The sequence below is a fragment of the Colletotrichum acutatum genome (genome assembly GCF_030867785.1).
Source record: "Colletotrichum acutatum strain CBS 112980 chromosome Unknown BDZ83scaffold_5, whole genome shotgun sequence".
Classification (NCBI taxonomy): Eukaryota; Fungi; Ascomycota; class Sordariomycetes; order Glomerellales; family Glomerellaceae; genus Colletotrichum; species Colletotrichum acutatum.
Window position 1 is genome coordinate 48,755 of NW_026848999.1, and position 26,056 is coordinate 74,810.

General features: G+C 53.3%; 7 protein-coding genes across 7 annotated transcripts; 5 read left to right on the top strand and 2 right to left on the bottom strand.

Annotated features, from left to right (window-relative positions):
• Positions 1-143: 143 nt before the first annotated feature.
• BDZ83DRAFT_600242 (Sec63 Brl domain-containing protein) lies at positions 144-7,548 on the top strand. Its single transcript, XM_060507024.1, has 2 exons — positions 144-6,509; positions 6,567-7,548. Exons 1-2 carry the CDS (start codon positions 424-426, stop codon positions 7,096-7,098), a joined length of 6,618 nt encoding a protein of 2,205 aa, XP_060370745.1. The 5' UTR covers positions 144-423; the 3' UTR covers positions 7,099-7,548.
• A 404-nt stretch (positions 7,549-7,952) lies between these two features.
• Positions 7,953-10,041, top strand: BDZ83DRAFT_565935 (uncharacterized protein; the record flags this gene model as incomplete). The annotated part of the gene is made up of 5 exons (XM_060503816.1): positions 7,953-8,157; positions 8,246-8,738; positions 8,809-9,160; positions 9,212-9,469; positions 9,490-10,041. The coding sequence occupies 5 exons, from the start codon at positions 7,953-7,955 to the stop codon at positions 10,039-10,041; spliced, it is 1,860 nt and encodes a 619-aa protein (XP_060370746.1).
• An 887-nt stretch (positions 10,042-10,928) lies between these two features.
• BDZ83DRAFT_565915 (origin recognition complex subunit) lies at positions 10,929-13,366 on the top strand (the record flags this gene model as incomplete). The annotated part of the gene is made up of 7 exons (XM_060503815.1): positions 10,929-10,979; positions 11,032-11,247; positions 11,307-11,380; positions 11,430-11,658; positions 11,714-11,853; positions 11,906-12,179; positions 12,227-13,366. 7 exons carry the CDS (start codon positions 10,929-10,931, stop codon positions 13,364-13,366), a joined length of 2,124 nt encoding a protein of 707 aa, XP_060370747.1.
• A 1,966-nt stretch (positions 13,367-15,332) lies between these two features.
• Positions 15,333-15,854, top strand: BDZ83DRAFT_646595 (uncharacterized protein; the record flags this gene model as incomplete). Its single annotated transcript, XM_060509986.1, has 2 exons — positions 15,333-15,661; positions 15,731-15,854. 2 exons carry the CDS (start codon positions 15,333-15,335, stop codon positions 15,852-15,854), a joined length of 453 nt encoding a protein of 150 aa, XP_060370748.1.
• A 684-nt stretch (positions 15,855-16,538) lies between these two features.
• BDZ83DRAFT_600261 (Sec62/63 complex, subunit Sec66) lies at positions 16,539-17,252 on the bottom strand (the record flags this gene model as incomplete). The annotated part of the gene is made up of 2 exons (XM_060507025.1): positions 17,033-17,252; positions 16,539-16,934 (listed from the first exon to the last, which is right to left on the bottom strand). Coding segments are annotated over exons 1-2 (469 nt in total), but the record flags the coding sequence as incomplete, so codon positions are not given.
• An 838-nt stretch (positions 17,253-18,090) lies between these two features.
• Positions 18,091-20,201, top strand: BDZ83DRAFT_566039 (nuclear protein localization protein 4; the record flags this gene model as incomplete). The annotated part of the gene is made up of 4 exons (XM_060503820.1): positions 18,091-18,174; positions 18,228-18,352; positions 18,402-19,887; positions 19,935-20,201. The coding sequence occupies 4 exons, from the start codon at positions 18,091-18,093 to the stop codon at positions 20,199-20,201; spliced, it is 1,962 nt and encodes a 653-aa protein (XP_060370750.1).
• Positions 20,202-21,035: 834 nt separating this feature from the next.
• BDZ83DRAFT_565807 (carbamoyl-phosphate synthase) lies at positions 21,036-24,750 on the bottom strand (the record flags this gene model as incomplete). Its single annotated transcript, XM_060503799.1, has 4 exons — positions 21,036-21,143; positions 21,208-22,603; positions 22,638-24,318; positions 24,411-24,750. 4 exons carry the CDS (start codon positions 24,748-24,750, stop codon positions 21,036-21,038), a joined length of 3,525 nt encoding a protein of 1,174 aa, XP_060370751.1.
• Between the last annotated feature and the right edge of the window lie 1,306 nt (positions 24,751-26,056).

The window sequence follows — 26,056 nt, forward strand, 5'->3', positions numbered from 1 at the left end:
CGTCGCTGCTCCACCCTGTGTCGATACAGTGACAGGTCGACGCCACGACGTCACGTGCAGCTATATGCCTTAGTTGGAGTGGCACTAGCGCGTTTATCGCTTAGCGCCGTCTCCCGGGTTTTGCCATTGCAACCAGCAGATGAAATTTGTTCCGCGCGACAGGCGTCGAGACATCGATTACACGCCTCCACCCACCTTAGCCACATCGCGATACTGTTCTCATTGAGTCACTCGAGCTTCGGGAACATACCAAATCGATACTGTAATATTGGACGAGTCATTGTTTTCAAGGTCAACACGGCGTTATAAAAGGTATAAAGACACGGCGCGAGCCGCTCGCTGCTGTCGTTCGACAAGCTCCTGCATCAATTCGATCATCGGGCGCAAACGAGACAAAACGATACCCTCCAATCCATCGCCACAATGTCGAACCAAGACCAACACCGCGATGTATCCCAGTACAAGTACTCGGCCATGTCCAACCTGGTCCTCCAGGCGGACCGTCGTTTCGTTTCAAGACGGAATGATGAGGCCACGGGTGATCCCGAGTCTCTCGCTGGAAAGCTGAGCATTCGTGACATGGGAGCTCGCGTCGCTCGCGAAATCGCACCGAAACAAAAGAAGTCGACTGGTCTTACCGGCGTGGAACGTGGTAGCTTACAGGAGGGTGAGGACGTGCTAGCTCGCGAGCAGAAGAAGAAGAAGGGCGAAAAGGCACAGCCGAGAGGTGCTGGTGTCCTCGGAACTGGAGACCTATTCGTCGAGGGCATCCGATACCGCCCGCGCACACCGGCAACACGGGCGACGTTCGAATTGATACTGAAGATCGTTTCTGACAATCTTGGCGATGTCCCCCAAACTGCCGTGATCAGCGCCGCCGACGTGACTCTAGAGTTCCTGAAGGACGACGATCTGAAAGACACAGAGAAAAAGAGAGAAATTGACGATCTTCTGGGTGTTTCAATGAGCGCGAAGGAATTCAACGAGCTCGTGAATCTCGGAAAGAAGGTCACAGACTACGACGCGCAAGACGAGGACGAGGATATGGACGACAATGCAGAAGACGCTGACGGAGCCGAATTAGACGAAAGGCAGGGTGTCGCAGTCGTTTTCGAAGACTCCGATGACGAAGAAGGAGGCATTGTGAATGAGGTCAGGGAAGAGTCCTCCGAGGACGAGGAGGCGGACGAGGATGAGGACGAACCCGCCGCCGACGCGAACGATGCGATGGACATGGAAGACGACGCCATGGTTATCGATTCAGCCCCTCGGAAGAAAGCACAGGAATCAAAGCAGGCAAAGAGTGTTTCTGCTCGAGACATCGATGCATTCTGGCTGCAGCGACAGATCGGAAAGCTCTATGCGGATTCCCACGAACAGCACGACAAGACGACCGACGCTTTGCGCATTCTTTCCGGCGAACCTGATGAGCAGGGCGGAGAGGACAAGTCGCTCAGAGAGATCGAGAACGACCTCATGGAGCTCTTCGACTACGAGCATCACGAATTAGTCCAACTCCTTATTGGGAACAGGGAGAAGGTGGTTTGGCTCACTCGTCATTCAAGGGCTGAGACGGACGAAGAGCGAGCTGTGTTGGAGCGCGAAATGGCTTCCGAAGGTCTTCAGTGGATTCTTAATGAGAAGTTTGGAAAGAAGGGCGACGACCAAAAAGGACGCAAGATGGAAATCAAGATGGACCTTGACGCCCCATCATCACTCACAAATGCTCCTCCTGCAGAAGACGAGCGCCCTCAAGGATTGGTGGGTGGTTTGCAACCGCGCAAGCTCATCAACCTGGAAAACTTGGTGTTCGATCAGGGCAACCATCTCATGAGCAATCCCAAGGTCAGGTTGCCGGAGGGCTCAACGAAACGAACTTTCAAGGGATACGAAGAAATCCATGTCCCCCCACCCAAGAAGCGCAGCGATGCCAGCGACACACTCGTTCCCATCACCGAAATGCCAGAATGGTCTCGCTTGCCCTTCGGCACCACCAAATCCCTCAACAAGATCCAGTCGAAGTGCTACCCAACAGCCTTTGGTGACGATGGCAACATGCTCATTTGTGCACCCACTGGCAGTGGAAAGACAAACGTGGCAATGCTTACGATCCTTCGAGAGATCGGCAAGAACCGCAATCCTGAGACTGGCGACATCGAGCTGGATAACTTCAAAATCGTGTACATTGCGCCCTTGAAAGCGTTGGTACAGGAGCAAGTTGGCAACTTTGGGAAGCGACTTGAACCCTATGGCGTCAAGGTCTCTGAGTTGACTGGTGACCGTCAGCTTACCAAGGCTCAAATCGCCGAGACCCAGATTATTGTCACTACTCCTGAGAAGTGGGACGTCATCACGAGAAAGGCCACCGATCTCTCCTACACGAACTTAGTGCGCTTGGTTATCATCGACGAGATCCATTTGCTCCACGACGACCGTGGTCCTGTTCTGGAGAGCATCGTCAGCAGAACCATCAGGAAGACTGAGCAGACTGGCGAGCCAGTCCGTCTGGTTGGCTTGTCTGCGACACTGCCAAACTATAAGGATGTTGCTAGCTTCTTGCGTGTGGATATTAGCACTGGTCTCTTCCACTTCGATGGCAGTTTCCGTCCTTGCCCCTTGCGTCAGGAATTCATTGGCGTCACGGATCGCAAGGCCATCAAGCAGCTGAAGACCATGAACGATGTCACATATAACAAGGTCATCGAGCATGTAGGAGCGAAGGGAAATCAGATGCTCATCTTCGTCCACTCACGAAAGGAGACTGCCAAGACGGCGCGCTACATTCGTGACAAGGCTCTGGAGATGGACACTATCAACCAGATTCTTCGTCATGATGCAGGAAGTCGCGAGGTTCTCAATGAAGCGGCTAGCCAAGCCACCGATAAGGACCTCAAGGACATCCTTCCTTACGGTTTCGGTATTCATCATGCTGGTATGAACCGTATCGATCGTACAGATGTTGAGGACCTCTTCGCCCGTGGTGCTATTCAAGTTCTTGTCTGTACCGCAACCCTTGCTTGGGGTGTCAACTTGCCAGCGCATACCGTCATTATCAAAGGCACCTCAGTATACTCTCCAGAGAAAGGTAGCTGGGTTGAGCTCAGCCCTCAAGACGTCCTGCAGATGCTTGGTCGTGCCGGTCGTCCACAATACGACACCTACGGCGAGGGCATCATCATCACAACCCAGAACGAGATACAGTACTACTTGTCGCTCCTCAATCAACAATTACCAATCGAGAGTCAGTTCGTCAGCAAGCTCGTGGACAACCTGAACGCCGAGATCGTGCTCGGCAACGTCCGCAGTAGAGACGAGGGTGTCGAATGGCTTGGCTATACCTACTTGTTCGTCCGTATGCTCCGTTCACCCGGTCTCTACCAAGTTGGTGCGGAATACGAAGATGATGAGGCTTTGGAACAGAAACGAGTCGATTTGATTCATTCTGCCGCTTCAGTACTCAGGAAGTCGAATCTTATCAAGTACGATGAGAAGACCGGTAAGCTCCAGTCAACAGAGCTAGGCCGCATCGCTTCCCATTACTACATTACACACGGCTCTATGGAGACTTACAACAACCTGATCCAACCCTCAATCACGACCATCGAGCTGTTCAGAGTATTCTCCCTGAGTGCAGAGTTCAAGTACATCCCTGTGCGTCAGGATGAAAAGCTTGAGCTTGCCAAGTTGTTGGGCAGAGTTCCTATCCCAGTCAAGGAGAGCATTGAGGAGCCTCACGCGAAGATCAATGTGTTGCTGCAGGCCTATATCTCACGACTTAAGTTGGATGGTCTCGCCCTTATGGCTGATATGGTCTACGTTACTCAATCCGCCGGTCGTATTCTCCGCGCCATCTTCGAAATCACCATGAAGAAGGGATGGGCGTCTGTGGCCAAGACCGCTTTGGATCTTTGCAAGATGGCAGAGAAGCGCATGTGGCCAACCATGTCGCCACTTCGTCAGTTCCCCAACTGTCCCAGAGACATCGTGCAAAAGTCGGAGAGAATCGAAGTCTCTTGGAGCAACTACTTCGACCTCGACCCTCCTCGAATGGGAGAACTGCTTGGCATGCCCAAGGCAGGAAGAACTGTCTGTGGCTTGGTTGCTAAGTTTCCCAGGGTTGAGGTTCAGGCTCAAGTTCAGCCATTAACAAGATCCATGCTTCGAGTCGAGTTGAGCATCGCTCCCAACTTTGAGTGGGATGTCGAAATCCACGGCCCGGCGGAAAGTTTCTGGATCTTCGTCGAGGATTGTGATGGAGAGGATATCCTCTTCAGTGACCAATTCTTGCTGCGCAAGGAGTACGCCGAGTCTGAGTCGAACGAGCATATTGTCGACTTCACCGTGCCGATCACAGAGCCAATGCCGCCGAACTACTTCATCTCAGTTGTGTCTGATCGCTGGATGCATTCCGAAACAAGATTGCCAGTATCATTCCACAAGCTGATTCTTCCCGAGAGGTTCCCTCCCCCCACTGAGCTCCTTGAGCTTCAGCCTTTGCCTGTTGCGGCGCTGAAGGCCAAAGAGTATACCAAGTTGTACCCTGACTGGGACCACTTCAACCGCATCCAGACGCAAACCTTCAACTCGCTGTACAACACCGATCAGAACGTGTTCGTGGGTGCGCCGACGGGAAGTGGCAAGACAGTATGCGCAGAGTTTTCTCTACTGCGACACTGGTCTAAGGCAGACGCTGGACGTGCAGTCTACATCGCACCCTTCCAGGAGCTGGTCGACTCACGCCTTGACGACTGGCAGAAGAGGCTTGGCGGTCTCCGGGGCGGAAAGACTATTGAGAAGCTCACGGGAGAGACCACTACCGACTTGAAGATTCTGGAGCGGAGCGACCTGATTCTTGCGACTCCTATTCAGTGGGATGTGTTGTCCCGCCAGTGGAAGCGCAGGAAGAATGTTTCCACTGTCGAGCTTTTCATTGCAGATGAAGTTCATCTGCTCGGCAACAACATGGGATATGTCTACGAAATCATCATTTCGCGAATGCACTACATCCGAACCCAGACTGAGCTACCGATGAGGATCATCGCGCTTGGTGTTTCCCTTGCCAACGCTCGCGACCTCGGCGAGTGGATCGACGCGAAGAAGCATGATATCTACAATTTCAGCCCGCACGTCCGCCCTGTGCCCCTCGAACTCCACATCCAGTCTTACACCAACCCTCACTTCCCTTCGCTGATGCTGTCTATGGCGAAACCGACTTACCTGGCCATCACGCAGATGTCCGCTGACAAGCCCGCTATTGTGTTTGTCCCGAGTCGGAAGCAAACACGAGCGACCACGCGTGATCTGCTGACAGCCGCCTTCATGGATGACGATGAAGACCGCTTCCTGCACGCTGAGGTGGAGCAGATGCGCCCCCTTCTTGATCGTATTTCCGAGGAAGCGCTTGCCGAGTCTCTTTCTCACGGCGTGGGATACTACCACGAGGCTTTGAGTCAGAGTGACAAGCGCATTGTCAAGCACTTGTACGAGCATGGAGCCATTCAAGTGCTTGTTGCTTCCCGTGACGTTTGCTGGGAACTCAACAGCACTGCTCATCTCGTCATCGTCATGGGCACGCAATATTTCGAGGGTCGCGAGCATCGCTATGTCGATTACTCCCTAAGCGAAGTCTTGCACATGTTCGGCAAGGCACTTCGACCTTCGAAAGACGGCAGAGGCCGGGGTGTTCTTATGCTTCCGTCAGCCAAGAGAGAATTCTACAAGAAGTTCTTGAACGAGGCTCTCCCTGTCGAGTCACATCTCCACAACTACCTCCACGATGCCTTTGTCACCGAGATTAGCACGAAGATGATTGAGTCTGGTGACGATGCCATCAATTGGACGACGTTCACCTACTTCTACAGGCGTCTCCTGGCTAATCCCAGCTTCTACAGCTTGACTAGCACTACTCAGGATGGTCTCAGTGACTACATGTCTGATCTCATCCAGACCACCCTGCAAGAGCTGAGCGACTCCAAGATCATTGAGCTTGATGAGGACGATGGCTCCGTCGCGCCGCAGAACGCGGCCATGATTGCGGCATACTACAATATCTCCTACATCACTATGCAGACGTTCCTCCTGTCTCTGAGCGCCAAGACCAAGCTCAAGGGCGTTTTGGAAATTATCACATCGGCCACTGAATTCGAAGCGATCCAGATCAGGAGGCACGAGGAAGGCATCCTCCGCAGGATCTACGACCGTATTCCTGTCAAGATGGCAGAGCCTGTGTATGATTCCGCCCATTTCAAAGCCTTTGTCCTCCTGCAAGCGCATTTCTCGCGAATGCAGCTGCCGATCGATTTGGCCAAGGACCAGGAAGTCATCATTTCCAAGGTCCTCAGTCTCCTGAGTGCAACGGTTGATATTCTTTCATCTGATGGTCACATCAACGCCATGAACGCCATGGAGATGTCGCAGATGGTTGTGCAGGCGATGTGGGATCGCGATAGCCCCTTGAAGCAGATTCCTCACTTTACACCTGAGGTTTTGAAGGCGGCAAACGAATTTGGGTATGTACCACTCTACCCAGTGTTGCTTTGCAAAACTAACCTCGAATTCTCCCGCAGTGTCAAGGATATCTTTGATTTCATGGAAGCCATGAACCCTGAAGAGAACCCGGATTACGCCAAATTGGTCAAGCGTCTCGGTCTCTCGCAGAAGCAGTTGGGTGAGGCTGCCGCCTTCACCAACGACAAATACCCCGACATTGAGCTTGAACACAGTGTCTTGGATGAAGATGATATCAGAGCCAATGAGCCTGCGTACCTTAGCGTGCAGATTCAACGACAAGTGGAGGAGGATGAAGAGTTTGACCCGACTGTGCACGCGCCATTCTACCCAGCCAAGAAGCTGGAGAATTGGTGGCTTGTGGTAGGGGAGCAGACGACAAAGAACTTGCTTGCCATCAAGCGCGTCACGATCGGACGGGAGCTCAAAGTGAAGGTGGAGTTTACGGTGCCAACAGCTGGTAAGCACGACCTTAAGCTGTTCCTAATGAGCGACAGTTACGTCGGAGTGGATCAGGAGCGCGAATTTTCCATTACGGCTGCGGAGGGTATGGATGTGGACGACAGCGATGAGGAAGAGGACGAGGAATAGACGGATCGGCAGATGGCAGAACCATCTCGTCCGTACAATATCGCAATGTGTACTATATCGATCGAGAGAGGAGTTGAAGGTAATAGACAATTTTGGTCACAAACAGTTCTTCGCCCTTATCAGACACCATCTACGGGCGGTTCTTGTCCTCCTTGGACAGGGTTGAGTGGCCTGAAGACCAGTTGCGCAGACAGTGTGCAGTGCGACGGTAGTTGCGGTGGTGCTTCAGCGGCCAAGGTGGCATAGGAACGCTGAACGCCCGTACTTGATAACCTATCTCAAGTGGGAAAGGCGCAATCAAAGTCAAGGACGCATCTTGATTTCTTTTTCTTCAATAAACCACAAGAGGTAATGTTACCTGATCGCGGTGTATCTCAGTCCGAGGCGTTCGACAGGGGTCAAAGTGATATTGAAGTGAAGGAAGCGTGGCTGAGTCGAGGCAGCGGACGTTCGGTGGGCTGGGCATTGACCGGGCCACGTCCACGCTCCCTCTCACAGGCGTCGCGCAACTGAGACTCCGCGATTTAACTCGTCCCTTGGTGGATCAGCGCTAGTCACGTGTCTCCGCCGTCATCCGCGTCCAACTCCAAGAGTTTCTGCGTTCATCTTTTCCCAGGCCATTGCCTTTTTCTGCCACCACAACACGGGGAGCTCCCAATCGCGCCCATCATCCTTCCTGCAGCCAGATTATCTTCTACCATCGTCGCGCCAACAAATAATCACGAATCGCGCGTATAACGACGCGTGTTTCTGCCTTTGACCCATCGCCTTTAGTCTTTGGCGTCGCGACTTGCCTATTTACCCCATCCATACCCTTGCAACCCAGCTTCCAAGCTATCGCCACATCACCGACCATGTCTGACGAGCCGACCACCAGCGGTCAATCCGCGCCTGCCGCGACTGAGGAGGTTGAGAAGAAGGTTGAAGGAACCTCGCCTGCTGCTGAAGCTTCTAAGGCGCCCGCGACTGCTGCCAGCGACGCGAAACCATCCGAGTCCGAGGCAGCTGCCAAGGAGACCACTGAGGAGGCGCAGAAAGAGGACTCTAAGAACGAGGATTGTAAGTCCCTTCTCCGTCGCAACTCATCCTTAGCATTGGCACTTGCATGCTCAATTGACCATGTCGCTGACGTATTGCTTGACCACAGCTGAGACCAAAGACGCGGAATCATCCGGCAAGACAGACGAACCATCCAAGGACGAGGACGCGGACATCGAGATGAAGGACGCGACAGATGGAGCCGAGGCGAAAGAGGCGTCTGATGCCGTTGCCGATGATGCTGAGCAAGCGCCTGCTGCTGACGCCGACGCCGCTGATGCGTCAGCTGATAAGTCCAAGTCGCGTCGGAGATCGTCCGGTATTCCGGAACACAAGGGCAAGAAGCTTAGCAAGAAGGCATCGAAGGCGAAGTTCTTCAACACTAATGCGCAACCCGGCGATCACTTCCTCGTCAAGCTCAAGGGATACCCTCAATGGCCCGTGATTGTCTGCGACGAGGAAATGCTCCCCGAGACCCTGCTCAAGAGCCGTCCCGTCACGGCGAAGCGTGCCGATGGCACGTATCGCGAAGACTTCGCCGATGGTGGCAAGCGTCAAAATGACCGCACATTCCCCGTCATGTACCTCCGGACGAACGAATTGTAAGTCAATTGATGATACAAGCCCCCAACCCGATCACAAGACGTTCGATGCTAACTCGTGATTGTCCAGCGGTTGGGTACCAAACTCTGCTCTCCAGGAGCTGAACTCCGAAAAGGCGACCGAGCTTCTCACCGACAAAGTCAAGAAGGTCGAGCTGCGCGATGCCTTCGAGCTCGCTATCGAGCAACACCCCCTTGATTACTACAAGGACGAGCTTCAGAAATACCAAGATGAAGTAGCTCAGAAGCAGGCCGCCAGAGATGCCAGAGAGGCCGCAAAGAAGAACAAGAAGAAGACTCCTGCGGTCATTTCGGACGATGATGTCGACATGGCTGATGCTGCGGACGAGGAAGAAGAGGTCCCCGAACCTAAGGAGAAGACCAAGTCCAAGAAGAGAAAGGCGGACGAAGAAGCTATAAGCGTAAGTTATTGGAGAAGTGATAGGATTCTTCATAAAGCTAACTTCCTACAGACCCCGGCACGGACTGATTCAGCCAAGAAGCCCAAGATCAAGCTGAACACATCCTCCACTCCTAAGACGACAAACGGGACAGCTACACCAAAGTCGGCTAAAGAGTCAGCCGCCAAGCCTGCGAAGTCCAAATCGTCAAAGAAGGAGGGTGCTGAGAAGAAGGCGGAGAAGGAAGTTCCTAAGGAGCCTGAGCTTACCGCTGAAGAGAAGCACCAACGCAAGGAGGCAAGTCAGGATGATGACACGGCTCCCGGCCCAGTTGCTAACATACATTACAGAAGGAGGTTCTCTTCCTGCGCCACAAACTTCAGAAGGGCTTACTTACCAGAGATCAAGAGCCCAAGGAGGAAGAAATGAAGATGATGTCAGACTACATCACCAAGCTTGAGAGCTTCCCCGACCTTGAGGTCTCGATCATCCGGGCGACCAAGATCAATAAGGTCCTTAAGGCTATCCTGAAGCTTGATTCCATCCCCAAAGAGGAGTTCAACTTCAAGAGTCGTTCGCAGACGCTCCTTGACAAGTGGACCAAGATTCTCAGTGGTGGTGATGCAGCTGCTGCGTCCGCAACTCCAGCTCCCACCAACGGTGTCAATGGCACCTCCGGAAAGACGGAGGAGAAGAAGGAGACTTCTGCCGCTCCCAACGGTGCTAAAGAGGAGAGCAAGGAAGTTGAGAAGTCCGAGGAGTCTGAGAAGCAGGCCGAAAAGGAGGCAAGTGCGAAGATGTCCGAGGAGCCTGAAAAGGCAGAAGAAAAGCCCGAAAAGGCCGAGAAGCCCGCTGAAGAGCCCAGTGAGAAGGTAAGTAAAAGTGTCTCACGAACATGGTGAGGGGAGCTAACCAAATTCGTAGGAGGCATCTGCGGCCCCGGAAGCGGATGAGGCTAAGGCTTAGGGAACCCGTTCACGTTCCCAAAAATCTTGAAAGTAAAGACATGGCCCAGCCGACTGTGGGCGTCTTGGGCCATTTGGGCCTGGGCTCTTGCGTTTCCTGGCGTATACGGTTTCTCTCGAATCGCAAAAGCGATCTCAACTTGGTTTCGGTGTAAAATTACTTGTTCCCGTGTTTCTAAGCGGTGCAGCTGGGAATCGTTAGACGACAAGCAACTGCGGCAGTGCTGATCTTAGACGGCATGCATCGTCTTCGTCCAGTGAAGCGGGTTCATTGTACAAAGGGGTGGAGGCGCCCCCAAGGGAGAGGAATCCAGCTTAGAAAGGACAGTCTTGGCATCCACGGATGCTCGCATTGCCTGCGGCGACCGCTTATTTGGGTTATGATGGGGCAGGTGTAGGATGGCAATGGCCTCAAGTTTTTGAGGTAGAATGAAGCTCCCCTCAGGTCAAGGGTTTGCGATTTCAGGAGGGCGAGGAGACTGGTAGTCACTAGTTCAACACGGCCTTGGAGAATTGGTTTAATGTCATTTGTATGGAAAACACTTTTAAAGACGTGCTTGCGTACCGGCGCACTTCATCTGCCAGTCCTAGGCATCCAATTGTGCTATGTGAGTGATAATATCACCATGGGGACATGGGTATCCCAAACCTTCACACACTGTGCACATGAGCAGTTATGCTGGTCAAAATGCGATGGTCCACGTCTCTGACACTGTGCAAGTCCGTGCTTTGAAGATGCAGGTGACGCGTGCCAGTCAGAAAAGCGCGACCTCCATGTCAACGACGCATCTTCTCACCGCAAGCCGCTTACGACAATCCGCAAAATGAGTGCTGAAGAAGATCAAGAGCCTCAACTCAGGCAGGAAGACCATCAGGTGAGCAATTCTGCTCTTCACACGCGTGATTGTTGCTGAACTTCGTCTACAGGCCGCCTTCATCTTCCGGCCTCCTGGTGAGGAAGCTAGAGTGGATCGACCCGCCAAACGGCGCCGTTTGTCCAACAAGGCTGTCGTCGAAAAGGCGAATATCGTTACTTCATCCTCGTTTGTGCCTTTGTTGAACGGTGAAGAGCTGCCCGAGTGCGTAGCGCTCCGCGAGAAGCAGTTCCAGACGAGCTGGGACCATCTTGAGTCCAAAGCCCAGGTAAGGAGAGCATCATGTCTAACTACTGGAATCTTACGCTGAGCACGAAAATCTTGTAGGGAAAATTGCGTGATGCCAACTCGGCCACTCTAGATCAAGTGACTGCTTTCATTCGTAACCAGTCTGGTTCACAGTAAGTGAGAACGGCGTGGGGTTGACTTGCACGACTGACGGCACCACAGGAGTAAAATTCCGACTGCTTTTATCATCACCGGCCCAAACATCTCATCTCAGGACCTGCTGTTCGAACAATTATCCGAAACGCTTGAGGAGAATACGCGGAGCAAGTTTGTCAGGCTCAAGTCATCGGAAGCGTCCAATTTGAAGGCTGCTCTCAAGAAGATCATTGAGGATGCCACGTCTCGAGGGTCTCTGGATGACGATGATGTCGAAATTGCATCCGGGCAAGATGTGGGTTTTCTTTCCTTCAGCTTGAAGAATGCAACAATAAGCTTACAAACACCAGGGCCGGAAGTATCTAAACTACGATCTCGAGGGTCTGTACGCATTCTCAACGGCGCAGAAATGTGATCACATTTTTGTCTCTTTCCAGGATAGCGAAGGATTCGACAGCGCTCTTCTCTCCGATCTGATCATCCTCTTCAAGTAAGTTGCCATCACAACAGACTTCAGAAGCATACTGACGTTTTAAAACTAGCTCATGGAGGCTCAAGATCCCATTCACGCTTTTGTTTGGCATTGCAACATCAGTAGAACTGTTGCAGGCGCGATTACTCAAATCCGCGTGCCAACATCTTTACGGTGCTCAGTTCGATGTCGTCCAAACAAGCGCGATTTTGGAACAGATCTTCAAGCCGACCATTGCGGGATCTGATGCTGCTCTGACTTTGGGAGAGAATTTGTTGCATAGTTTCGTGGAAAGACAGCAAGACCAGGTTGCCAGCATTCAGTCTTTTATCGCATCAATCAAGGTAAGGCTTCCTACTGAACGCTGCAGCGGCCGGGCTGACATTTATAGTACGCGTATATGTGTCACTTTTATGCAAATCCGTTGAGCGTCTTTGCTGTGGAGGACGATGAAATGAACAGCGAACTTGTCCAGGACGTACATATCGAGTCGATCCGGTCGCTTCCTTCATTCCGGCGTGAGGTTGAGAAGGCCGTTGAAGGGAAGGATCTGAGATTAGCGAGGTCTTTATTGGAGGACGACAACCTGTTGCGCGAAAAGATTTTCGACATTCCAGAGAAAAAACGGGAATGGGTCACCCGCCTCCTCCGCTCGCTCAAGCTCATTCAGGCAACGAGAGTCGTTCAAGATGACTTTTCCTCAATGTACTTGAAAGCGGTGGCCGAGGGAATTTCCCCTTCGTCCGATGGCTGGGACATTGTTGAAAGCATCAAGCGGATGCAACCGGATGACTTTGTCTCGATGCTGCAACGTGTTCAAGACGCCGTGGCCAGCGGAGATGCCCAGCTATGTCTCACCGGATGGGAGTCCGAGGCCGGGGACCTCCCTTCTCTTGTAGAAAGCCTTCTCCGCAACTCACAGGAGCTTCTCGGCAGGGCGAAAGAGGACGGTAGCACTTTGCGGAGCGCCTACAGTGGCCACAGCCGAGTCCTTCGCACCACCGTTGTTGCGCAAAAGGTGCAGCTCAGCCACGATTCGGCAGCCCTTTCCGAAGACGATAAAGCCTTTACCAAAATCGTTGACCGGGTCGCGGAAGTATTCCAAGACGTCATACACTGCGAACCGGCCGCAGAAATTTTCCTGCACGAGACATGGCTCTACGATTCCAAGACACCGTACCGCGACGTTTTCGTACCCCGACCCCAGGATGTCTTTGAGCGGAGCCTGAAGCGACCGCAAGACTACCTCGCGTGTTCGTGCTGCAGCACCGACGAAGGCATCTCAACGACGATGCCCGTCACGTCGCTGCTGTATCATTTGTATTTGGAGACGGGTAACCTCATCAACGTCGCAGATCTATGGGCCGCCTTCTACGCCATGGTTGCCGGCGATACGGAGAGCGAAGGGAACGCCGATGAGCGGGGGGCGCTGGTGTCCTTTTACCGGGGCCTGGCGGACCTAAAAGCACTCGGCTTTGTCAAAATGAGCAGGAAGAAGACGGACCACATTGCCAAGCTCAAGTGGCTTTAGGAGCTGAAAGGCTTGTCAACGACGGCCTGGTACTGTGAAACGAGGCCGTGGCGTGAGGTTGCACGTCAGACGCGTTGTCCAGGAGAGATAATACGGGGTTTGGTGATGTTTTTTTTTTTTTGTTCAGTATCAGCGGGCAAAATTGATGCTTTACCTCTGCAGACCACTTTTCGCATGATCCAAAAGACAGATTGTAAGGCTATTTTGGAAGGGGGGATGGGTGTCTTTTTGAAGGAAATTTGCCATTGACTTGGTCTTTTCAGAGTCGAGAACAGTGTTCTTCGTGTTTGTCCTTGTCTAAACCTTGAACAAGGCCATTGTACGTTGACTTCTTTGTTTATTAGTCGTCCGGGACACCACGGAACCGACTGCTCAGCCCCCTTCACAAATCCAAGCTCCGTCCGCAAACCGCTGAAAGCACGGCTGTCCGATTTACCGGTCTCTGGCTGGGCGAGGGACTGTGCTAAGAGGGAGTATTGTAATTGAGGGTAAGTCAATGTGGAGGAGGGTAGAGGAAGCATGGCGAGGAGGACAAATGGGTGGAATAGGCGGATCTTGTCTCGGAACCCCCATATTCGGGGCGGAGCTGGCTTCTTGTTGCGGCCGGCACGCGACTCGTTCCTAGGCCGGCCGGACTGGAATTTCTCAGACATTTCATACGCAACAAGAAGCGCGAGCCCACCACCTTGTATCCTTTCCGTCGCTGTGTCTCGCTCCTCTCACCCCCTGTCGAGCTGTCTCTCACCCGACCCTCTTCCTCCCCGCCCTCCGCCATGTCTCATACTGGTTTTTTAGGCGTACCGAGCAGATAAAGAGAGTCGGCACACCAAAACCACCTGGACTTGTAAGTCCGAATAGAGAGCGAGAGAGGGAAAAAGCGAGAGAGAACCGGCAGTCTGGGTAGGGGGGCTTATTCTTCCCAAGCCCTCTCAGGAGAAAGTAAACGCCGCTTACAACCTCGCCTGACCTTACCCAGGATGGCAAACTCTGGCCGTCAACAGACAAAGCAGTCGTGTCTCGCCTGACGTATTAGTCGCCCTGCCGCAGACCCCCTCCTCTTCGTTTGACTTCGGGTCCCAGTCGGTCGGGTCGCTTTGGTGGAGTAAAGCGAGGAGTGTGGTCTGGATTTCTGTTGTGACGGTTTCTTTCCCGTCCTTTTTTTCACTGTTCCAGCTGCTTGTGGTGGCCCCTCCCATTGCCCCATTGATCCATCATCTTTTCTCCTTTTGGGGAGGGGGGTTCTGTTCTTGTTGTTTTTGTCTCTGATCAAGGTTGCTGTTCCGGATCAAAGAAAGCCATGTCGAGAGAAAAAAAGGGGGGAACGGTGTGGTGGGAGGGTTCAATCGGCTAGTGGCAGGGCCCCGTCCCTTTGGGTTCGGTTTGCTCACGAACATACAAGAGAGGCGGTCTTCCGCATCCTCAAGTGTGTAGAGATGCTTCAACATCGATCTCTTTCAGATTTCATTACCACAAGTTTCCTATCTCGAGAATCTATAGAAGTCAACAACGTTTTTTTTTAAAACACAAATACGCATTACTTTCTAATTCCCTCTCCCGTCTGTGCAGGCATAGATCTAAAGCACAGAGCTTCTTCTTCTTTTCTATTCAAAGAAACCAAAAATAAGACGAGAGAAGAGGACGGCATCAAAGCTGAAAGACGCCACAGTCTGTTCTCGCGGAGATCCTCATCTTGTATCTCTCAAAACACTTCACTTTCATCACTTTAATTACTACTACAAAACCACTTTTTTCTCTGATCATTGCCATCGAACCGTGTTGGCGGTACCTTGATATTCGTAATACTCTTTTAAAAGTACACAGAGCTGCCGAACTTAAGCCATCCCAACCCCTGGAGACGAACCGCATACTTCAGAAGAGTTTGATAGGAGGATAACAAGGGAGCTGAGAACGCAAGAGAGGAAATCACAGAGCTCGAAGAGAGGGAAACAAGAAAACAGAGAAAAAGATGGCAACCAGACACCACCACACCACCAGCGGCGGCATCGGCAACCGGCGAGCGGCCCGCAACGCGGCTTTTCAGGAGAAGATGCGCCAGATGCGCCTCCCCCTGGCTCCCCTCGTCCAAATGTCGACGGGCGCCGTCCACCCGGCCTTCCCCACGACGCTGCTCAACTTTTGGCTCCTCACCGAGGACCAGCTCGACGACCTGGCGCGCTTCTACCACCAGCGCAGCCCCTCGCCCTGGTCTGGACAGTACCCCTGCCCCATCACCTGGCAGTCGGGTCTCACGCTCGAAGAGAAGCGCAGGAAGATTGGCAAGTTTATCGGTCTTAGGTAAGTTTGATCGTTGGCGACGTCTTGTTCAAGTATGAGAATCATGGACTGACGTGTTTTGCGCCACAGAGGCTGTGAGACTCCCATTCGGATACGTATCAAGACCGAGGAGCAGATCATGGAGGAGGCGCGGCAGGCGAGATTAGCCGAGGATGAGGAGGCTCTGAGAAGAAAGATGCCGTGGTACTCGTGATCTTCGAGATCATGACGGTTGTTATTTGATGTTTGGGATTCATCTTGCTTGATCTTCTTGCTTTTTTGCATGGCATTGCGTTGATATCACAACACATTTTGAGGCGTTGGTGGCACAGCTATCCACATAGAAATAGACCCTCTTTGGACTCACGTCTGGGAAAAGAGGGGTGGGTCAATCAAGATATTTAGAGCTTTTCAATCAATTCATGATGCAAAACGTGCCGACTATGACCCTGAACGCCTAAAAACCGTGAAGCCGTTGAGTGCTCTTTTTCCATACACCGGGGGGATGAGGTATCTAATGACAATGTGAACGGTGCGGAGCACCTGAGCGCGTATTGATATGTGGAGGGGACGTATGATGCGTGAATGGGGTGGATTCGTGGTACAGTAGAGATGATGGCTGTATCGCTTATTTCTTGCCCTTCTTCTTCTTGGAGGGTGTGCTGGTGGTAGAGGCGGTAGAGTCAACGAGAACGGCGTCGCCATCGACACTAGGCGGGGCGGTCGAGCTCTTCTCGGACTCGTCGAGCTCCTTCATGAACTCGGTCTGAATGGTCGATCTGCGCTTCTCCCACCACGCCTTCTCCTGCTCGACGGTGTTCTGGACCTCCTCGAGGCGGTTGCGCACAATGGTGTTGGCGGCAATCTCGTTGGCGGACTGGAAGATAGACTGACCCCAGTTGGGGGCAAGGGCGTTGGCCTGGGCATTACGTTAGTACGTAGTCTCCTAGTCTGACCAGAACCCTAGGCTCTGGAGTAGGTGGACTGACCTCCATCACGACGTCGCGCAGTTCATCCTCCATCTCCTTCTCTGCGCGCTGGAAGCGCTGCCACAGATCATCACCGACGCTTCCCCGCTGCAGCAATGTGCTGCATGCCTGCTTGGCGGAACGGATCTGTACCAGACGGTGGATGTCTTCAACGGCGCGGCGGAGGAGGGCGGCTTTGATGACGGTGGAGGGGATCTTGGGGGCCTTCTCGGCGCCCTCCTCCGGAGATTCGAGGTGCAGCAGCGACAGGTAGATGTTGCGCTGTAGATGGGGACCGAACCAAGGAGCAAGGTTGGCGCTCTGAGCTGTAGCAATGAAAGAGCCTTGGTCAGTATTGGTGTTCTTCGAGGAGATCGTCGGCATCGCGGGTTGCTTTGGCGCGAAAGAGGTCGGTAGGACTTACTGGCTTTGCGCTTTCTGTAAATTGTGGAAAAGGTCATGAAGACGCCGCCGAGGACCGTAAGGTAGGCGAAAGGGAGCACAAGGCTCATCCAGTCGACATCGAACATGGCTGCGGATTATTGTGCGCTCGTAAGGATCGTGGTGGGAAAGTAAAGAGGATGAACGAAGGACAAGGAATTTGCGGTTGCAGGCGATTTGTCGTTGGTGTTGATGAAGCGTGTCCAGTACTGTACCAAAGTGACAGGACAGCTTGCCGGTCGCATTGGACACTTTTTTGGCTGCCCACTGTAAAGTCAAAGGCTGTCCCGCTGCTTTACTCCGCCCTGGACCTAAGCCCTTGCACCGTGGATTTTCTGGCCCAAGTATTTGACAGGAAGACTACGGCTTATTGAGAAGCTGACAATAGAATAAGTCAAAGAGACGTGCAACATTTGAATCTTTCCAAACACAATTATTTCTGCCCTTTTCCATGGTCCTCTGGGTGCTTGATGAAAGCCTCTGGTAAAGCAGCAGCTTCCTGGACCAGGTACAAGGGTACAAAGAGACCTTAAGCATGGAGGGCAAGTGTGGCTGCTTGTGCGGTCGCACCTTGCCTCTCAAGCCACCCTAGTACTGTGTCAAGTGTAAGGCCGTTCCCAAATGCCCCTGCTTGGGTGGTGAATAAGCTATGCCAGGGGCCGCTGAAGGAACGTGCATCCCCTCCCTCCGTCGTTTTGCCGGTCCCACAATAAGGCACCACCTTTGATGACGCTGTTGCAAGCTGCAGCGATTCACCTTTAGGTTGGCCAAGTGGTACGCACTGGAGCTCTCACGAACCCATCCCATCCCACTAAGCAACGGCAAAAGCAAAAGCTGCCACAACCTTGAGTCTTCTTTCCAACTCCCTTACCCTGCTACAACGTCTCCTTTTTCACGCACCAGCTTCGAAACGACATATGAAAGGGCATGGGCGCTGTACTTTGAAATCAATTCTGTAGATTTTCTTATTTAATCCTTATACCCCCGACCTTTCTTCGACATCGATCACACCTTCCAGAGCTTCGATTTTCGCCATCCAAGATGCTTCTGAGACTTCGAGGGCCTGACGGCACGAGTCGTCTGAATATAGATGCAAACGACACATTTGGACACCTAGGAAGTCTGGTATGAGAGCATTCTGTTCTACAAGCTGTGCGAGGTCCGACTGACCCCTCCAGTTGATTCCGAACCTTCCAGAGACCGTCGACCCGAACTCCATAACCCTTTCAAATGCACCCACAGGTGGCGATGCGAAGAACTTGGTTGAGATCGCCTCTTTCAAAGTTGGGCAGATCGGACTGAAGTGAGCCAGTGTCTAACCTCTGTCCCGAGTACAATACTAACTTTCGCAGGCATGGCGATCTCATCTTCATAAACTACAAGCTCAAAGATGGTCAAGCCAACGGTGATGCGAACGGCACCGAAGCAAATCACCCTCTGGCATCTTCAAACCGACTCAACGGCAAGCCCATTCTGCCGACCGAAAACCTGCCGATCGATCCCCCGCCCGTGACGTCGCCGTCCGAGAAAATCAAGAACCCTTGGGACGTTGTCAGGCAGCATCCACTAGACGATCGATTAGACAAGAAAGATGGCAAGATTGCGAGAGGTCGCGACCACAAGATGTGCCGGCACGGACCGAAGGGCATGTGTGATTACTGCATGCCTCTGGATCCGTTCAACGCGAAGTACCTGGACGAGAAGAAGATCAAGTACCTGTCTTTCCACTCGCATCTGCGGAAAATCAACTCCGCCACGAACAAGCCTGAACTTGGAAGCTCTTATATCCCGCCCCTTGTAGAGCCATACTTCAGAGTCAAGCGCGACTGTCCTTCGGGCCATCCTCAGTGGCCTGAAGGTATCTGCACGAAGTGCCAGCCGAGCGCCATCACCTTGCAGCCGCAGCCATTCCGCATGGTGGACCACGTGGAATTTTCGTCGCCTGCTATTATCGACACGTTCATCGACGCCTGGAGAAAGACGGGAGGTCAAAGATTGGGCATCTTGTACGGCCGGTACACAGAGTATGAGGTTGTACCCCTCGGTATCAAGGCCGTCGTTGAGGCCATCTACGAGCCGCCCCAAATCGATGAAGTGGATGGGGTTTCATTGGATGCGTGGGAAAACCAGAAAGATGTTGACGAGGTCGCAAGACTCTGCGGGCTGCAGCAGGTCGGCGTCATTTTTACTGACCTTCTGGACGCTGGAGCGGGCGACGGATCAGTCGTTTGCAAGAGACACGCTGATTCGTACTTCCTGGCTTCGCAGGAAATCTGCTTCATCTCACGTTTACAGGCTCAACACCCAAAGCCCACCAAGTGGAGCGACAGCGGCAAATTTGGATCCAACTTCGTCACTTGCATCGTCTCGGGCAACGAGTCGGGAGAAATCTCGATTTCATCATACCAGGCTTCTAATGACGCTGTGGAGATGGTCCGCGCCGATATTATCGAACCCTCGGCTGACCCCAACGTGATGCTTGTCCAAGAGGAGGAGGAAGACGACGGATCCACGAGCCGGACAAGATACATCCCCGAAGTTTTCTATCGTCGGATCAACGAGTACGGTGCCAATGTACAAGAGAACGCCAAGCCATCGTTCCCCGTAGAGTATCTCTTCGTGACCTTGACACACGGATTCCCTGATGAGTCCAAGCCTACTTTCACCCAACTAGGTTTCCCCATCGAGAACCGCGAGTACATGGGCGAAAGTCAAGAGCACTCTGCGGCCGCTAGGATCCTCAAGTTCTCGGGCGGTCAGAAACCCGCCGAAGGTGGCTTGGAAATGTCCAACTTCCACTTGCTCACCTTTATTCGCCAGATGGGCATTCTTTCCAAGGTGTGTTAATCACGTTCATTTGGCAGCTTGTTACTGACATATCCTAGGACGAAGAGTCGCTGTTATGCCGAGTTGCATCGCAACATGACCTGGCTGACAACTATCAGCTGCGATCTACCGAGGGCTGGAGGACTTTGCAGGCGATCCTGCAATCGACCGGTGAGCGAATCCCCAAGCGCCCACGGCAGTCCGAGGGCCATCCCGCTTCCAGTGAATTGCATGAGCCATCTGGGCGCCAATCCAGGACCACAGAAGAACCCCTTGCTAAACGATTTGCTGCCTTCAGGCTGAACGAGCGTCGCCCACCTCGGTAAGCAGAGCAATTTCGTGAGATGTGCTCTGTGAATCCGTATGTTTGACGCAACTGGGTTTCATCAAGCGATGATGCGGACCCTGGGAAAAGGCTCTCTCAAAACCCTTGAGAATTCCAGATGGGAAAGGGCTAGGAATGCATGCTCTTGCGATTGGCCAAAGGTGATAGGCCTGGTGTTTGGGGATCAGGGAAGCATGTAATGGCATGGGAGGCACAAATGGTCCTTGGGCAGGTCGAAGCGATCAAAGGCACTTGTACCTTAGGTACCTAGTCAGCAGTTCCTCCGGATTGGAGGGGGCCTGGGTTCAAATAGGAAACCCAAACAAGCGGTCTGGTCATCTAATCCAGTGTTTTCAATCTTCAAGTTTCCAGCTAGTTGACCTCAGCGGTTGATTTGCTCTACAAACGACAAGGTTTCGAGCCAACGTGGCTATTCATGAAATCATGGATGTACGCTTCGTCAGTATGGCCTCACGTCGTCTCCAAGACCTTGGTGATTCAAAGGCCCAACATATACTGGGTCCCATGACTACGATGCTTACCCAGAACCAGTTCCGAGATGAGGATATAGCAGGAGCTTGAAAGTCACATCAAGAGAAGGGTAGAGCAAGAGAGGTTGTTTTAAACAAGTTCTTTTCTTTCTCAACTAGAAAAAAAGGGGTAAAATAAAAACAAAGTTCCTTATTTTTTAATCCACCCCATTTGCCGATATCACCATCGCCCTTCGCCGATTTCGAGGTCTTTCTTTTTTTGTTCGTAGAAACGAGAACATTTCCGGCTAACCTAAAACTCCAAATTTTTGAAAAGATAAAGATGCGAATAAAGTTTGTGGTATTTACAAAGGCTTGCCGCCGAGGAAGTTGGACCACGGGCGGACTTCGGAGGGGATACCCTCCTTGCGGGGGAGCTTCTCGCTCATGCACTGAGCAAAGAGCATGGCAGTCTAAGTTTGTAAGTTAGCACATTTTGATCTTACAGCTTTTGTCATGGTGATTTAGGGAACTTACCTTGGGCTCCATGAACAGAGGGACGCCAAAGTCAACGGCGTTGCGACGCATGACGTAGTCGACGTCCATGACGGTCTTACCACGAGCCTGGGCCAGGTTGAAGACACCGCGGATGTCGTACTTCTGGAAGACCTCGCGGAGGGCGCGCTTGTCCTCCTTGGGGAACTCAATGACCTCGACAGAGACCTTACCCTTGGTGCTGGACTCGAGGAACTCCTTGACCTCGTTGTCGGCGGCGAAGAGCTTGTAGCCCATGGGGGCGAGGTAGTTGACGACGGTGGGGAGCCACTCCTTGTTGAGCTCACCGCCAAAGAGGAGACCTTCACCGGGCTCGGGCATGCGGAAGTTCATGGTCGACTGCAGAGAGGTCCAGTAGGCCTCGACGAGGTCCTTGCCGAAGCAAGCAATCTCACCGGTGGAGGCCATCTCGACGCCGAGGAAGGGGTCGGCACCGGCGAGACGGGTCCAGGAGAACTGGGGCACCTTGGTGGCAAGGTAGTCACGCTTGACAGCCATGAGGTCGACAGGCTTGGGGACGTCCTGGCCGACAAGAGCCTTGGTGGCGGCATCGATGAAGTTGGTGCCCAAGACCTTGCTGACGAAGGGGAATGAACGGGAAGCACGGAGGTTGCACTCAATGACCTTCAGCAGAGGCTCGCCGCCCTCAGGGTTATCAGCCTTGATGATCTGCATGTTGAAGGGACCAGTGATGCGCCACGCCTTGGCGACACGCTCAGCGATGTCCTTGACACGGTCCATAGTGGTCTGGTCAATGTTGGCAGGAGGGAGGACCAGGGTAGCATCTCCGGAGTGGACACCGGCCTGCTCAACGTGCTCAGAGACGGCGTGGAGGATCAGCTTGCCCTCAGATGCAACACCATCGACGTCGATCTCCTCAGCGCCCTCAATGAACTTGCTGATGACGACGGGGTGGTCGGGGGAGACGTTGGCCGCAGCCTCAAGCTTCTCCTTCAGGTCCTCCTGGCTGCGAATGACAGTCATGGCAGCACCAGACAGGACGTATGAGGGACGGACGAGGACAGGGTAGCCGACCTGGTCAGCGAAGGTCTCGGCCTCCTCAACGGAGGTAAGCTCCTTCCAAGCGGGCTGGTCGATTCCGATGCTGTCGAGAATCTCAGAGAACTTCTGTCTGTCCTCGGCCTTGTCGATATCCTTGGGGTCAGTGCCGAGAACCTTGGCTCCGCCAGTCTCCTGCAGACGGAGGGCGATGTTCTGGGGCAGCTGGCCACCGACAGACACAACGACGCCCGAAGCGCTCTCGAGCTCGTAGATATCCATCACACGCTCGTAGCTCAACTCCTCGAAATAAAGCTTGTCAGCAGTATCGAAGTCTGTGCTGTAGGTCTCGGGGTTGAAGCTAGTTCCTTCGTTAGTACTTTGCATTTCGTAGATGAATCCTTGAGACTTACTTGATCATCACGGTCTTGTGGCCCATCTGGCGCAGAGCCTGGGTAGCGCTCACAGCGCACCAATCGAACTCGACGGAGCTACCGATACGGTAAACACCGCTACCAAGAACGATAGTGCCCTTGTCCTCAAAGGTGACGTCGTGGGAGGAGGCATTGTAGGTGGTGTACAAGTAGTTGGTGTCGGCGGGGAACTCAGCAGCGAGGGTATCAATCTTCTTGACCCAGGGGCGAATGCCGAAGGCAAGACGGGCAGCGCGAGCCTGGTCCTCAGTGCTTCCAGTGGCAAGGGCAATCTGGCGATCAGAGAAACCCAGCTTCTTGGCCTTGGTGAGCTGGTCCTTCTTCAGGTTCTCCAGACCACCAGCCGCCTCGAGCTCGTGCTGGCAGTTAACAAGGTTCTGCAACTTGTACAAGAACCACTTGTCAATCTTGGTCAGGTCGTGGACCTTCTCTACTGAGTAGTTCTCGTGGAGCATGGCCTGACCAACAGCGAGCCAGCGGCGGTCGGTAGGGTTCTGGAGCTCGAAGTCCAAGTCCTCGAACTTGTCACCCTGGAAGCCGACAAACTTGGGATCGACCTGACGGATAGCCTTCTGGAAAGACTCTTCGAAGGTTCTACCGATAGCCATAACCTCACCGACAGACTTCATGGCACTGCCAATGTCGCGCTTGACGTGCTGGAACTTGGAAAGATCCCAGCGGGGAATCTTGGTGACGATGTAGTCAAGGGAAGGCTCGAAGTTGGCAGTCGTGGTCTTGGTGACCGCGTTGGGGAGCTCGGGGAGGCTGTGACCCAGGCCAATCTTGGCAGCAGTGTACGCAAGAGGGTATCCGGTGGCCTTGGAGGCCAAAGCAGAAGAACGAGAAAGACGGGCGTTGACCTCAATGACACGGTAGTCAAGGCCGTCGGGCTGGAGCGCGTATTGGACGTTACACTCTCCGACGACACCAAGATGACGGACAATCTTGATGGCGGCAGATCGCAACATGTGGTACTCCTCATCGCTCAGAGTCTGACTGGGAGCAACGACAATACTGTCTCCGGTGTGGATTCCCAAGGGGTCGAAGTTCTCCATGTTGCAAACAGTAATGCAATTGTTGTTTGCGTCACGGACAACTTCGTACTCGACTTCCTTCCAACCCTTCAGAGACTTCTCAACCAGAATCTGGGGGGAGAGAGTAAGGGAGCGGGCAGCCATGTTGCGGAGCTCCTCCTCGTTGTTTGCGAAGCCAGAGCCCAAACCACCCAGTGCGTAGGCGGCACGAACGATAATGGGGTATCCGACCTTCTCGGCAGCATCGAGAGCCTCCTCGATAGTGCCGACAGCGATGGACTTGGCGATAGGGATGTCGATCTCGCCGAGGGCCTTGGCGAAAAGGTCACGATCCTCACTGGTCTCGAGGGTCTTGACGCTGGTTCCGAGAACCTTGACTCCGTACTTCTCAAAGAGACCCAGGCGCTGCATCTGAACACCCAAGTTCAGGGCGGTCTGGCCACCGAAAGACAGGAAGATGCCATCGGGCTTCTCCTTCTCGATGACATACGTCACGTACTCCGGTGTGACGGGGAGGTAGTAGACCTCATCGGCGAGCGAGTGGTTGGTCTGGATGGTGGCAATGTTCGGGTTAATGAGGACAGACTTGACGCCAGCCTCCTTCAGAGCCTTCAGAGCTTGTGATCCTTTATGAAGAGTCGTGTTAGCCAGAAAGCTCCTTGGTGTCTGTGACTCATTCTTTACACTCGTTGAGCGCGAGGTTGGCAAGCAAACGAACCTGAGTAGTCAAACTCTCCGGCCTGACCAATGGCAAGACCACCACTGCCAATAACGAGGACCTTCTTGACATCGACGCCAGCGGAGGGCTTGATCACACCGCTCTCAAGATAAGCCTTGGGATTCGGCGCAGATTGCGCGGCACTGGGACGAAGTGCGCTCGCGGTAAAGAGGCGCTTCTGAAGCAGCTTAGCACTGCTGTTCTGGAGTTGGGCTCTGGCGAGGCCGTTGGAGGCGGCGAGGGTGAAGTTGCGACCGGTCAGAGCAGTAGGGACTCGGCGACCATGTCGGAGGACAGCCGGAGCTCGACCTGCCAAAGAACTTGACATGGCCGACGGCATTGTGAAGGCTTCAAGGGATCAATGCGACAAAGACCTTGGGGAAGAGAGAGAATACTCGAGGTCAGAGCCAATTGAATGGTTTTTGGACCAAGAGAGAAGAGGTATTATGGCCGCCGGGGAGGGAAGGTTTGTGACTCTTCCGTGAGCTTTGTTAGAGTTGTGGGGAGGGAAGATGGTCGCAGCGGTCTTCGTCTTCAGCGACAAAAGGCGGTCCGAATTGTGATAAGATAAGGAAATTTTTCTCTCAGCGGTTGTTGAATTGGCCGATCGGGGGGGGGCCCAACAATGGCTCAGGACGCTAACTGGGGTAATATCACATCCGTCTCTTTCCTCAAGGCCCCGTCTGCTACCCCGTCTACTGCGCCAGGGACCACTTGGGCGCCGTTATCGCAACTTTCTGCGTCACCGCAGTGACTGTACACACCCTCGCACATCCATCTCTCTCTCGCTGAGGGACCACCCTAGTGTCTCCCGCCCTCACTCTAATGAGCGAGGCTTGGGATTTGGCGAAAATTTCTGACAGTGCAGGTACTGAACAAGGTTTTACAGCGTTGTCAAAACTCTCAGCAACGCATTCTCGTCTGTAACCGTCAGATGCCCCGAGCCGTTCCCCGGCCTTTTTGTGTGTCTTGAAGTGAAAGAGTATTTGAAGCTGGTGGTTCTCCCACTGGTTCGTCCCAGCCGACTCGAGCTTTGTGCATACCTTACCTTCTTTCCTGCCTGTCTGCGGAGGTAAGGTAGGTAGCCCTGAGCTCAAGGTGCCCAGACATTACTAGCAGCTTGGACAATATGCACTGTTGAGTCACGGAAACAAACTCTTTTGGGATGGAAATAATGCTCCATGTACCTACGTATCCGTAGGGTACCTCATAATTGAGTCAATTGAGACGGTTGGAGACCCATGGGGACTTGCCAATATTCCCCGGGCGTGCTCCAGCTGCTCCAGTCAATCTGGCAAGGACTGTTCGACTTTGGAGTCCTGGAAGAGTGACTCACGGCGCTCGCTCGCTCGTTCGCTCTTGGCCGTGTGCCGGGCGGCATCCCGTCCGGCTTCTGCTTTCACTGAGGTGCTCAGTGAGTCTCACACCCTGTGCCAGAGTCGAATTGCACGCACCTTTTTGTCCTGAGTGAGGGCCCGAGCTTCTTACCGTTTGGGATGCGATCTGACATTTGGCCTAACCAACCCCGCTACATCTGGCATTTGCCCCGCCTCTAGCACTCAGTGCCGGGGAGTCGTCAATTTTTCATCTCTGCCATTGGCCAATGCCTCAAGTTCTCAACTACAGTCCGAGCAAATGCCGCTGAA

Bases quoted from the DNA above. Each gene is read 5' to 3' on its own strand.
- BDZ83DRAFT_600242 (XM_060507024.1), top strand. From the start codon at position 424: ATGTCGAACCAAGACCAACACCGCGATGTATCCCAGTACAAGTACTCG. The intron at 6,510-6,566 runs GTATGTACCACT...ATTCTCCCGCAG, and splicing joins AAGGCGGCAAACGAATTTGG to TGTCAAGGATATCTTTGATT.